General features: G+C 39.4%; 1 protein-coding gene across 2 annotated transcripts in view; it reads left to right on the top strand.

Annotated features, from left to right (window-relative positions):
* Nucleotides 1-13,314, top strand: part of TTC28 (tetratricopeptide repeat domain 28) — a 319,835-nt gene that overhangs the window by 140,539 nt on the left and 165,982 nt on the right. For both annotated transcript variants that reach the window (XM_084868121.1, XM_084868122.1), the window contains exons 4-5: nt 3,826-4,098; nt 5,081-5,211. In XM_084868121.1, coding sequence (XP_084724247.1) covers nt 3,826-4,098; nt 5,081-5,211 — 404 coding nt within the window. The remainder of the gene's footprint in view (nt 1-3,825; nt 4,099-5,080; nt 5,212-13,314) is intronic.

Consider the following 13,314-nt stretch of genomic DNA (forward strand, 5'->3'; position numbering starts at 1 on the left):
ATTGATTTTTGAGGAATGAGCTCTTAGGAAGATTGGGCTGAAAGTGTACACCAATTGTCATCTTTGCCGAGTGACGGAGACACTAAGGCATATTGATGGCATATAGTGGAAAGCTAGTATTGTTTCATAGTAATGAGATTGTGTCAAGCAGAACTCAATTTTTATCTCCGAAAAGGAATATTTTTGAATGAACCTAAACATGTAGATGACAGTTTCATTAGACATTTTTTTTATAGTTTTGAAAATGTTTGCAGCATTAGATTGTTTTAATATACTGGTTAATACAGTATTTGGCTTAAAATATATGCTAAGTAAAAATTTGATGAACTAAATGTTACTTATATGGTCTCTGGGCAATTCATAGCTATAAAAAACATTTTTTCTGAAAGTCAAAGATTCATGTTTTAGGAAAAAACGTGGCAAGAAAACCTCTTCATGCGATTTTATAACCCCATGCGAAGCTAGTCTTTGCTGCAGGAACCTAATGGCTTCTCCCACTGGGGGACCCGCTGTTAATAAACTCTGACTTAGAGCAGATGCGCTTCAGAGCTCTGGGGCTTAGGGGTGAGGTGGGGGAGGTATGGACAAAAAAAAAAAAAAAAATCAATTTGTCTCCCCTTTCCATTTCTCTAATGGTTTCTCCCTCTCTCCCGTCACCCGTCCACAAATAATTTACATGGAACATTTTTATTTAGCTCATGGAGATACCACGTTTTTATTCTGAAGCATTTCTGTCGCTGCCTTAGAAGATTGGAGGGAACATGTTGAGATCAGCAGAATCATACTTACTGTTTTGCCTTTGAAGCAATTTGTTTAGATAAATGTAAGGAAACCCTCAGTGCTGCTGTCGGCCTTGGGGCGTTCTGTGCCCGGCTCTGTCCCAGCTTCCACCGAGTGACCCCAGGCTGACCCTGGAGCGAGCTGCAGCGCACAGGTGCCTGGGGCGCTTCAATATTTTCCTCTTCTTCCTTAAGGCGGTTTAATTTCTCTCATTTATTTTTAGCATTGCCTTCATCACTCCGTCTACTCCAGGTGGGCTTTTCTTATCAACGCTTTATAGGGATACCGTTGCTTTTCACAGCGTTGTTCTATGCATCATTTCACATCTTAATGACCTACCTCTCTTTTTGTCATATGCTTGTAATTCGCGAAATCTATCATTATTTGCTGCCCATTTTTTCACCCATTGTCGTGGAGCCCCCTGCAGCTTTCTAAGTTTCTGCCACGGTTGCATAGCGGTGCGGTTGGGTCGCTTTATGTCTAGGTCTGATCTGTTGTGTCAATTGCTTTCGTTTTGTAATTCTTAAATGCAACACAGACAGCTCCCCAGCCCAGGTGCTTGTGTGTGCAAGCCAAGCTCCTGCGATAGTCCCAGTATTCCTGTGGTTTGGCCTTTTTTCCGAAGTTTCAAGATTTCTTTTTTCTTTTTTCTTTTTTTTTTAAAGATAGGGCCAATCTATATTGAATATGTTATATTTATCCACATTGAAATTTACTTGATATTTTTATATTGTTGCTGTCAACATTGCTAACTGAATTCAGTCTGTTTTTCCTTATTTTTATGGTTTCACTTAGGCTCACTTACCTAAACTACTTCTCCTGTGGTTATATTTACATCATATATAATGTATTTCCTTTAGATCATTAGTGAAAATATAGAAATAACTGTAAATATAAAATGATACTCTTTGTCATGACTTCTCAAGTTACCCTGCTACTGTTTTCCATTTCTCCTTTGTAGCTAGTCTTCCAGCAATTTCACGTCATTGTATTTTGTAAATGGTGTGGCATAGAACTACTGCCGACCACAGATTTAATAATCTAATTACAAAGTGAGATTTAGTCTACCTTTATTTGTTCCTTTAAAGATGCCAGGGCTGCTTCTTGCCAAGGGTTCTCTTGTGTATATTTCCTCTCCTCCGTTAATTCGTAATCTAAAGACTATTACGTTTATGGGCCATCCCCTGTCACGGTGCTTCTCCCAGCTCCAGAGCATCCAGGGAGGCTGACTTTATGAAGTGCTGGTGGCAAACGGCTGTTGGATGTATAAGCTTTTATCTTGGGGTCAAATTGGGGCTCACCTTTTATCTGCCTACTTGGCCAACCTCCGTGAACTCTTTTAGGAGGCAGTTACTTTTTACAGGAGGCCTCTTTCTGAAATATTATGTAAAAAATACACACTCCTTCCCCCAAAAGACTGGAATCTAATTTCCGCAATGCCCCTTGCTGTTCCATTGACTGAGCAAGGCTGCTTGCTTCCTGCACCTCAGTCCGCATTTGTGAAAGAGAAATGAGCATGCCTGCCTCCCCATGTGGTTTGAGATTCAAGCTGTAGCCTGAAAAGGCGGACACCTTTCACCGGTACATCCCCTTCCTCCGCAGCGGGTGCCCTGCTTCTCACCGAGGACCGGAGTGGCGGCAGCCATGATCAGTTCTTGTCTCTGAGGCAGGTGCAGTGCTGAGTGTGAGCTTTCCCCAAGGCCTCAGTTGCAGGAAGAGCTGCGTTTCTTATGAGTGTTGGGTGTTTTCATCTGAAATGTCTGGGAAATTAAGGTGACCATGTATCCTTTTCCTTTGTCCTCTATGAAGTTGGAGCCCAGTGTCCTGGCCACCTTTAGGAACTGCGTTGGGGCTTAGTCTACCTGTGGACTTCTGTGTTTTTCACCTTATTTCTATGGAAAGCGTTTGAATCGTTTCTGAATGAAGTAGAATGTAATACATAAATACAGAGTAAAATGTGACTGGCTTAGACAAAGTGGGAAACATATCGGTTGTTTTTATTTTTATTTATTTATTTATTTATTTTTTTGAGGAGGGTTAAATTGTGCCTTTTAGTATGAACCAAAGTTTTTTTTTATTGTAAAATATATGTAACATGAAATTGACCATTTTCGCAACTTTTAGTTATCAAATTCAGTGGCATTAAGTCCATTTATAGTGTTGTGCAACCATCATAACTATCCATCTCCAGAACTCTTTCATCTCCCCAAATTGACTCTCTGAACTTATTCAACTCTAACTACCCATTCTGCTCTCCCCACTGCTCCTGGTAATTCTGTGCTGTTTTCTGTCTCCCTGAATTTGACTGCTCTAGGTATCTTACATAAATGGAATCATACAATATTTGTCTTTTTAAATGATTTTTAATTTAATTTCCTCTTTTAGGAATTAGCTTGATAAAAATAAAATTAAAATGAGGTGAATATTTGAACCTTACCTGTAAATTTTATTTTGGGGGGAGTATTTTCCCTTATCGTATTTCACTTCTTACCTTATCAATAGCTGCTGTTCTCTCTTCGCACCCCTGCTCTGGAGATTCATTCCAGGATTATTTCTCCCATTCTTCTGGACTTGCAGTTCGGTACTATATTTTAGTGTTGTATCCAAGAATAATTGGTAGTAGTTTCACCAGGGTTTTTAGGAAAGTTGAAGCCTTTTTAGTCATATATGCTAGAGGACTATTATAATGATAACTCGGAAAGCTCTAGAATGTTTTATAGAGCCTTAGACAGATTGAAGTCTATAAAAATGTTAGTTACCTTGAATGTGACCCATAGGAGACAGTCCTTTGTATCATTCCTTTGGAATAAGGTATTGTTAAAAATGCATCTTAAATACATTTTTCCTCAAATTCTATAAGAGTTTTTCCTTCTAAAATATCTGAAATTTATCCCTTGCTCTCCATCTGTTTTGTCATTGCAAAGACTTTGTGCTTGAAGTAGGCCATAAAGAGGCATGATAAACATTTGTTTCTAGAGCATATTAGAAAACACTGTTCGTGTATTCTTCTACATTTTCTAATTTTCTTCTGTTTGTTTTTATCAGACTCCCTCGAGCCCACTTATCAGCAGCTTCAGAAAATGAAACTGGACAAGAGTCCCTTCGTGGTCGTGTCTGTGGTCGGGCAGGAGCTCCTGACGGCGGGCCATCACGGGGCCTCTGTGGTTGTCTTAGAAGCTGCTCTGAAGATTGGCACCTGCAGCCTCAAACTGAGAGGCTCTGTGTTCTCTGCCCTGAGCAGCGCTTACTGGTCTCTTGGGAATACAGAGAAGAGCACTGGATACATGCAGCAGGACTTGGATGTAGCCAAGACCTTAGGTAGAGTTATGCTTCTCCCCTTTGTCTCAGTAGAAAGGAAATAAGCTGTTAACCTGGCATACGTGGGAGTAACATGCGCCATGGAAAGGGAGTGTCTCTCGAACATTCTCCGTTTTAGGGTTCTTAGGTCTTTAGGGCTTTTGGTACAACAGGTACCAGGGTTCCAAAAAGCCAAGAGATGTGAACTAACATATTCATTGCCCTCCTCAGAGATTTGGGTCCACAGATACAATATCCCAAATGGTAGTACTGGTGGGTGACTCTTTCATCTTAATTTTAATTTTTGCCTACATTAGAATGTGCCATCATTTCATTGGGTGGAGTCAATACAGTGCAGTGGTTAAGAGTGTGGACAGTGGAGCCAGACTGCTTTGTTTAGAATCCTGGCTTTGCTACTTACGAGCAGGTTGACCTTCAGCAAGTGGCCTAAGCTCTCTGTGCTGCCATCTCCTCATTTGTAAAATAAGTGTGGCTTATGATTACGATTATTGTTTTTGTGATTATTCAGTGACTTGCAGGATTGCAGTAAAAGCAGGGATATGGTGACTGTACCATTAGTATACTTGATACGGCGACTCTACCATTAGCATTCTTGTAAAGAAGCAATATGGTATAGTAGGTTTGGAGTCAAATGACTGAACCAACAAGCTGATGGTTGTTCAGAACCAAAAATCATTAGCAGAGCAGTGAAGTGACTCAAATAGCAGCTGGTTTGTGTCAAGGTCTCTAACCTCTCATTTCCAGGACACTTATGTCCATGGCAACAGTTGTATGACAGCGATAATAGTTGTTAGCCAGGGACGTAAATTCTAGGACCATCACCTCTCACAAAGAGTCTTATATGAGAAGAAAATACTTCCTATAAGAAGACAAGTGAAATCTTAGCTAGTAGGTCTGTGGCTCTTAAATTAAGATGGCCATTATATATTAAAATAATGCTATAACTAAAAGAAGTTTTTTTTACTTTTTTAAACCCAACCAGGTGACCAGACAGGAGAATGCCGAGCTCATGGGAATCTAGGCTCTGCATTCTTCTCCAAAGGAAATTACCGGGAGGCTCTCACTAACCACCGGCACCAGCTGGTGCTCGCCATGAAACTCAAGGACCGAGAGGTAGGAAGTTTGCCTGTAGACCAAAACCTTTTTTTAAAAAAAACTTGGAGTCAGTACCTTAAAATATTACTTTCAGAAGTGAATAATTATTGCTTCTATCTTTCATCATCAACCAGGTTTTGGACATCTATCATGTATTGGCCTTGGGGATATAGAGATAAATAAGACATGGTCCCTGACCTCAGGATCTAACAGCTTGGCCAAATGCCTTGTTGTTATGCTATTCAAATGTGCTGTGGAGTAGATATATGTAAAATTAGCAAAAATGTATATCGTCATGATACATTCATTAAATGTATTTGAGAAATGTATCACATTTCTCTTTATTTGAGATGGAGTATTATTACTGCAAACCCTTAGCATAGTTTCTTAGGTGGATTTTTAGCTCAGATGATATTGTAGATGCATATTAAGTCTGATCGAGAGACCTGAATTGTAATGATAAAGAAATATCATCCTAGTCTTTATTAGAGAAAGGAAATGTAATATTCTCAGGCACTTGGTATCTAGTAGATGTGACATGATGAGAAAGTGCCTACGGAGTGGAAAGAGGTAGGGGTTTGAGTGAGATAGATCCAAATTTGAATTCCTGCTCTAGTGCTTTCTAGTCCTGTGCAATAGAAATCTGAGTATAACTTTTGACTCGCCCAAAACTCAACTATAGTGGTGCCTCGGTATCCACGGGGGATTGGTTTCAGCACCACTCACTGATACCGCAACCCCTGTGTGGATGCTTAAGTCTCTTACATAAAACGGTATAGGAACCGCATACAGCCAGCTCGCCCCACCCAGGGGTTGAGAAAGACAGTATTTCCCATCTGTGGCTGGTTGAATCCATCGATGTGAAACCCAGGAAGGCTGAGTGCTGTCTGTACTTCTATTGAAAAAATCCACATGTATGTGGACCCACTAAGTTTACACCCAGGTTGTTCCAGGCTCGACTCTATTTTGCTATGAAATGAAATATGGGAAACTGCCTTTTGAAATAAAAATTAACCACTGTGCATACCATGACTGGTGAGAACACCAAGCTGCATCTTTCTGCCTCTTACATCTTTGGCTACAATACCTTTAAAATTTTTTCCCAAGTAGCAAGATAGCAGCCTGAAAACACTTTGTCTACTTACCTTAAAGAGCAATATGCATGTTGTTGTTTTTTAATACGATTATTCAGATACATAATAGGGGAAGTGATACCTTCTCCATAGGATTTTTTTATTCTTACTTTCTATCTGCTTTAATGGCTTCAAAATTAATTTCAGGTGTCCATGGAGACCTCCCTGTGAGCTAATATTAATTGTCAGAAGAATTACATAAATTATCTTGTATTAGAGACGTTCTTTATTCAGGGAATCTGATATGCAAATATGATTGAAGTTTTTTTTATTTTTATTTATTTTTATTTATTTTTTTATCAATCTGATTTCTCTCCTGAGCTTCATATTTATTTATTCAGCTGCTTCCTGGACACTCACCTTCAATTCAGTGTTCTTGATCTAGTCCTCAATCTGTAGGTTGTACCCACTTCTATATTCACCCTTGTTCTATTGACCCCCCTACCTCATTCTCATGTTTGTTTTGTTACTGCATTCCCTTTTTTTTCTATAATAGAAATCTCTTTTCTGGTCCTTTCCTTCTGCCATCTTTTCCCTGGACATGGGCAGTAAGTAGCTTTCTCTCAGAACTTTTCACACTTTTAAAAAGTCTTCTACAAGCAAGGGAGAGAGGGTGTCTACTATTTGGGACTATGAGAGTACCTTGAAATTGCTGCCAAAAGTAATCTATTTCAACTGGTTGAGAATGTGAACTTAGATAATTAGACAGACCTGGACTTGAACTTTGGCTTGGCTGCTTGGTAATGTGTAACCCTTAAAATTACATAACTCTTCTTAGTGTGATGAACATGTGAGTTGTTTCCAATTTTTTGTTATTATGGAAAAGCTGTTATAAACATTCATTCATTTACTCAACGTATGTTTACTGGGTGTTTACTGTGCTTCAGATGCTTAATGACTTTGAGTAGAAAGATGAATATGCCATGCCCTAGCCAGTTTGGCTCAGTGGATAGAGCGTCAGCCTATGGACCAAAGAGTCCCAGGTTCGATTCTGGTCAAGGGCGCATACCTTGGTTGCAGGCTCCTTCCCGGCCGGGGGGACGGGTCAGGGCTTGTACAGGAGGCAACCAATCAATGTGTTTCTCTCACATTGATGTTTCTCTCTGTCTTTCCCTCTCTCCTAAAAATAAATGGAAAAATGTCCTCGAGAGAGGATTAACAACAACAACAAAAAGGATGAATATGCCATTGTTCTTGCCCTCAAGGAGCTCAAATCTTCTGGCAGACCTCCTGGAGTGGTCCAGGCCAGTGTTGATAAATGCTTTGGGGCTTGGAGGAAAAACACTGCGGGCTTACTGTGGGTAAAGAGAGCTCACCCCCCTTCCTTCTTATGAATGGTGGTCTTTGTGTTACTCAGAGCTGAGGGAGAAGTTTATGAAGCCCAGTAGTAAGCGCAACAAGCTTTACCCCCCCCCCCTTTTTTTTGCACTTACTTTGCTGTCAGTAACTAAAATCTAAAATTTACATTTAATATTCTAATAATGCCTCCAACATAAAGACCTTTTAAAATGAAAAATCATTTGTTGTGATAGTGAAGATGAAAGGTAAATCATAATCATTATCAATTTATGATGCCTGTATGCTTACAGGAACAGTTACTGACCCCCCCAAAAAGACTACTTGACTTTGTGAGAAAACTGAGCCTCCTGGATTTTCTTTAGGATGTGGCTACAGGAAATTCATTAGATGGTTTTCGATGACATCATCCTGACCATAGCACTTTCTCCAAAAGCAATGCTATTTTTCTTGGACCTTTTTGCAGACATTTTCTACACCGTGGATATTAATATATTAGTAGTGCTAATATGAAATCCACACAAAGGTTTATGGGGTGTGTGTGTGAGAGAAAGACAAGAGAGACAGAGGCAGAGAGAAGGAATGTAGTGAGATGATTGTTTTACTTCCAGCAGTACAGGAGAGTGGGGTAAAGGGTAAAAAGCACTCCATTTTATCTGAGAACCAGGTCCGCACGGCGAGGTTTAAGTTCAGGAAGGGAATGGTTGACAACCTCTTCAGTGGTGTGTATCACAGGCTTTTGAGAAACCAATAAGATTGTTAACCGTAACTCTTCAAATCACGGAAGACTGTAGGATTTGGAAAGTAGACATTGTGAAGAATGGAGATAGGCTGTCAGCTGTTATGCTCTTAGTATTGTGTGTTATAAGTCAGTTGAGGCAGACCTTTTGGGCCTGTAATGGATAATGGAGTGCTCTCTTTCTCCTACTGACAAAGTAGTTATTACTTCAAAAGAACTTGCACCCCTGGTGAATGTGTGTGTGTGTGTGTGTGTGTGTGTGTGTGTGTGTGTGCATTCGCGCCCCCCCCCCCCTTATCTGTGGATTTATTTTCCATGGCTTCTTTAACTGTAGTCAACTGTGGTCCACAAATATTAAATGGAAAATTCCAGAAATAAGCAATTAATAAGTTTTAAATGCATGCCGTTCTGAGTAGTGTGGTGAAATCCAGAGCAAGTATTTGCATTTCAGGAATGGATTTTTAGATAGTTTGATATACTTCAGTAATTTTCCAGAGAAACGGGCCCCCTGGGCTATACGAAGAGCCTTTTGCATGATCATGCATGCGGTATCATTATTAGGGACTGAACTGAACCAAGAGCTTGCTAAGAGAGTTGAGCATAAAGAATCAAAATGAAAGGACTCAGAAACAGATAAAATCTGACATATTGAGATTGCAGCATTATTTAAGGTCTTGAGTGCTATTGCTCCCGAAGGTACTGATGACAATCTGCAATGCTCAGATGCTGTCATTACACTGTGATGGCTGGCAGGCTGCTCTGACGGAACAGCTTCTGGATTAACTTACACTCTCTTGACTTTTAACTTGGGACTTAACTCTTCTGGAGACCATGGAAACTTGGAGAAACTGTAGCAAATTGGTGGTATTCCTATTTTATAGATGATAAAACTAAGGCTTAAAGAGGGATGGGCTTTAGGCCACACAGTGTGTAAGTGTCAGGATCATGTTTTGGAAAACAAGATGAAATATATTCTACTTGCTACTTGGAATAGAATTTTTGGTACAGACCATTAATCCTTGCTGAAATGAAGCCAATGTGTGTCCAGTTTTTAAAAAGATAATTTCCACAACACAAGCAGCAACAAAAAACATACTATCCTACAGTCCATTTTAATTTTGTAAGGACATCACTGAGGCTTGTTTAATTTTATGTCATTGTGGGCGAGAACAATTAAAATCTGATGAGAATAGATTGTAAGGACAATGCCTTTCCCATCTACGGCTACAGATGATACAAATTAGAAATCCTTTCTTATTTTCAATTTTAGTTCACTATAAAAAAAACACACCAGTCTGTTTTCAAAGTAGTAATCAGAATCTTTTATTCTTCCTGAATAAAAGCACTTTCCTCTAATTACCATAAAACTTGTATGGATTTCAAAGTTCTTCTTTTTTCCAGAGAAATTACATCCCAAAGAAATGATAGCTGAATTGCTTATTGCTTTCATTCCTTAATCCACGTTCTCTGCCAACTCACTAACCAGGTGTCCACTGGTTTCTGGGGGTTTGTTCGTGTGTATCTTTGGGCCTTTTCTGGAAGAGAGAGATTGAGAGTGCCATGAGTCTTCTAAATTTTACCTGAACTTTCAATCTCTGCTAACTCTTTACTATTTAATCAGTTGGTTTAATTAACTGATGCTATTTAGAATTTGTAATAATTGACTGAACCTTCATTTTTACTTTCTAACTATCTTTTAGGAGGTTTTACTAGGCATACAAGAGGCTTACATGATTACTGGACGAGTAAAATCCTTAAGATAATAACACTCCCGAAATCTCCAGAAATATTAGATATATAAAAATTAAGTATGCTGATCTGAATGTATAAGCAGAGCATGGGTTAAGATCCAATAGACTTCGGTTGAGTCCTCACTCACACTTATCTAGTTGTGTGACTTTGAGCAAGTTACTTAAGCTTCTTTACTAAGCCTCTCTTTCCTAACCCATAAAATAGTGGTAAACATATATAATAAAGACCTAATATGCTAATTAGACCAGAGGGTGGAATGACCTTCCAGAACTTCCAGATGAACTTCTGGAACAACCAGTGGGCAGAGTCCCGAGGCAGCTGGGGCCACGAGGGCTGAGCCCCTTGCACGAATTTCGTGCATCAGGCCTCTAGTATGTAATAAAACATTAAGCACAGTTGGGCAAAAAGCATGTGGCTGGTTAGTCGGTATTAACTGTCACAAGAGTCAGCGTCACCATCCTCATCATCTGCATTATCATTCTCTAGCCATGAAAGCTTTTAGAGAAGTTCTAGTGACTATGCATACTTGACAGTATCATAACCACCGATATATCTATTCAAATCTTATCACTAATTCAGATCCATCTCTTTCCTGGGAAGGGGGAGAGGGGTATCGTGAATCATCCAAATGCTGCTTGTTCTTTTTTAAATATATATATATTCTTACTGCTTCCAGAGAGGGAGAGGGAGAGACAAACATCAATGATGAGAGAGAATCATTGGTCAGCCGCCTCCTGCACACCCCTTACTGGGGATGGAGCCCACAACCTGGTTCATGGGTCGACGCTCAACTACTGAACCACACTGGCCAGGCTGCCATTTAGTTTTCATTTGCGAAAAGTGAAACATAAGTAATGGAAATAGGTAAATAGGAAAGGAAATTAGTGGGGAATAAATATTGCTTGACACTTGACGTTTGTACATATAAAAGCTAATTTTACAGTGTGTTTTGCTTTGTTTTTAAGTGACAAAATGTAATCTGTACTTGATGACAGTCTGGAAAATAATTCTAGTATTGCTTTGGGTTCTCAGCTTCTCCAGACAAAGTACATTTGTTAGGCAATGTCTGATCCAGGGATTATTGCTACTTAATAGTATTGCCAGAGCCATAATTTTATGTGCTTGTGACTCTTCTCATCCTTCTCTGTTTTGTTTTAGAATGAATGTAGCCCCGCGGAGTAACATTTCTAATATTTGCTTTTTTTTTTTTTAATGCAGTTTTAGGAATCGAATGTTTCCCCAATGTGTCCCACTTTGTCATTTGCCTTTTGCTTTTTTTCACAAGAATTAAAGGAATAATAAATGAGGATAGTTAAGGTAAGCAACAGAAAATAAATCAATAATTTCTTTGTATCCAGTCCTGGGACACATAAGAATTCTAGAAACTGGCCCAGCTAGCATGGCTCAGTGGTTGAACGTCAACCTATGAACCAGGAGGTCACAGTTTGATTCCCGGTCAGGGCACATGCCTGGGTTGTGGGCTCGATCCTCAGTGTAAAGAGTGCAGGAGGCAAGTCGATCAATGATTCTCTCTCATCATTGATGATTCTATCTCTCTCTCCCTCTCCCTTTCCCTCTGAAGTCAATAAAAATATATTTAAGAAAAAGAATTCAGAGATGGAATGGAGTTAGGGAGATCTCATTTTATAGATGAAGAAACCCAGGGTCCAAGGTTGTCTATGTAGCCGAGTAAGAGTAGATTTGGAACTAGTCTGCCAGCCTTCTGACTCCTAACTCAATGTTCTTATCATTGATCCCTACTCTTCTGCATGTGTTTCCTTCCCCCTTAAGCCAGGATGCTCTGGTATTTCTCATTGTGCATCCTGGGCTGTTTCCCCTTTTCTAATTATAGAGATTGTTGTCATTTTCCTATTTGAGATCTCTGTTTATCTCGGTTACAAGAAAAACACATGGTTCCCACCCCCACCCCCAACATAACATTTTATAAATATCTTTCTTTATCCCAGTAATACCATACTTGAACACCACTCTACTTTTCCAAACTCTTTTTCTTACTAGCATAAATTCAGAGTCAGTCTTTCTGAAAAGCTTCACCCCACAGTAACATGTAGAATGACATCGAATAAATTTGTCATTTCTTCATGCAATGTCTTGTTCGCATCATAAGCTGTTTTATTGTGTTACAGAAATTAGTATTGGTACATTATGCAAGAAGTCAAAAATTCACCACCTTCCCCCTCCTCCCCTCCCCCAAGACAGTGTTATTAAATGTAGCTAAATAAGTCTGGCAAGAATGGGCAATGCACAAAAATAACTTTAAAGAACAAAACTGGGGAGACTGTTGAGAGACCACAAGGACTTAAAAGCAGAAATTAAAAGGAAAATGAAGACAGCAAAGCAATATGTTTCTCGTTGGGCAGAGCTCCCCTAAGGGACCCTGTATTCAAATACTCTTTCACGTTGCATTTGAATCCTTAGCTTCCAACGGCCACTGATACCACAGAGACCAACAGCGTGCAGTGGTTCCTTCATCTCCCGGCCTCTAGCTGCCTCCTATTACAGCCCTGCATTTAAAAATAGCAGGGAAATGAGGGAAAATCATAAACTAGCTATAATAAAATTAGTGCTTGCGTGAAAGACCATTGCCAGAGAACAGCTTTTAGAAGGCCCTGTACTGCCAGGAGGCCGCTGGGTGTTGGCAGTACCCAAGCATTCACTGGCCAGCATACTGAGACCCAAATTGGGCGCTTTATTAAAGATAGAGTGTCTTTTCTTCATGATCATGAGTGTAAAGAGGAGGTTTTTTTTTTTTGGTTTTTTTTTTTAAGTAATAGGAAATAGATCAGAAAAATATACCATCATAATAAATATCACTCTTTCTTGTCAACATAGAAAAATAGAAATTAAATAACTCTGAAGAAGAAATATTACTGTTTTTCTCAAAAAGACTGATTTAGTGAAGGGTGTCCAAGATCTAACATCTAAGGAACTAGATGCATTGATAAAGAATGCCACCATAATAAAAACCCCCAGTAATCTGTAAGTGGGAAAAAAGCAGGAATTGGGCATGAAGGTATGGTGAGGATCATTGCATTTCCCATTAACTGCATACTTGGGGAAGATCTGGAATTCTCATTACAACTTGAAAGGAAAACTGACTCTTTTAGAATCAGATATTTTCAAACTAGTATGTCACAGAGCCTGCTCTGGTTCAATGGTTTTTGCTACTCAGTATGCATT

The sequence above is a fragment of the Pipistrellus hanaki genome (genome assembly GCF_964339955.1).
Source record: "Pipistrellus hanaki genome assembly, chromosome: 19".
In the NCBI taxonomy this organism is placed as follows: Eukaryota; Metazoa; Chordata; class Mammalia; order Chiroptera; family Vespertilionidae; genus Pipistrellus; species Pipistrellus hanaki.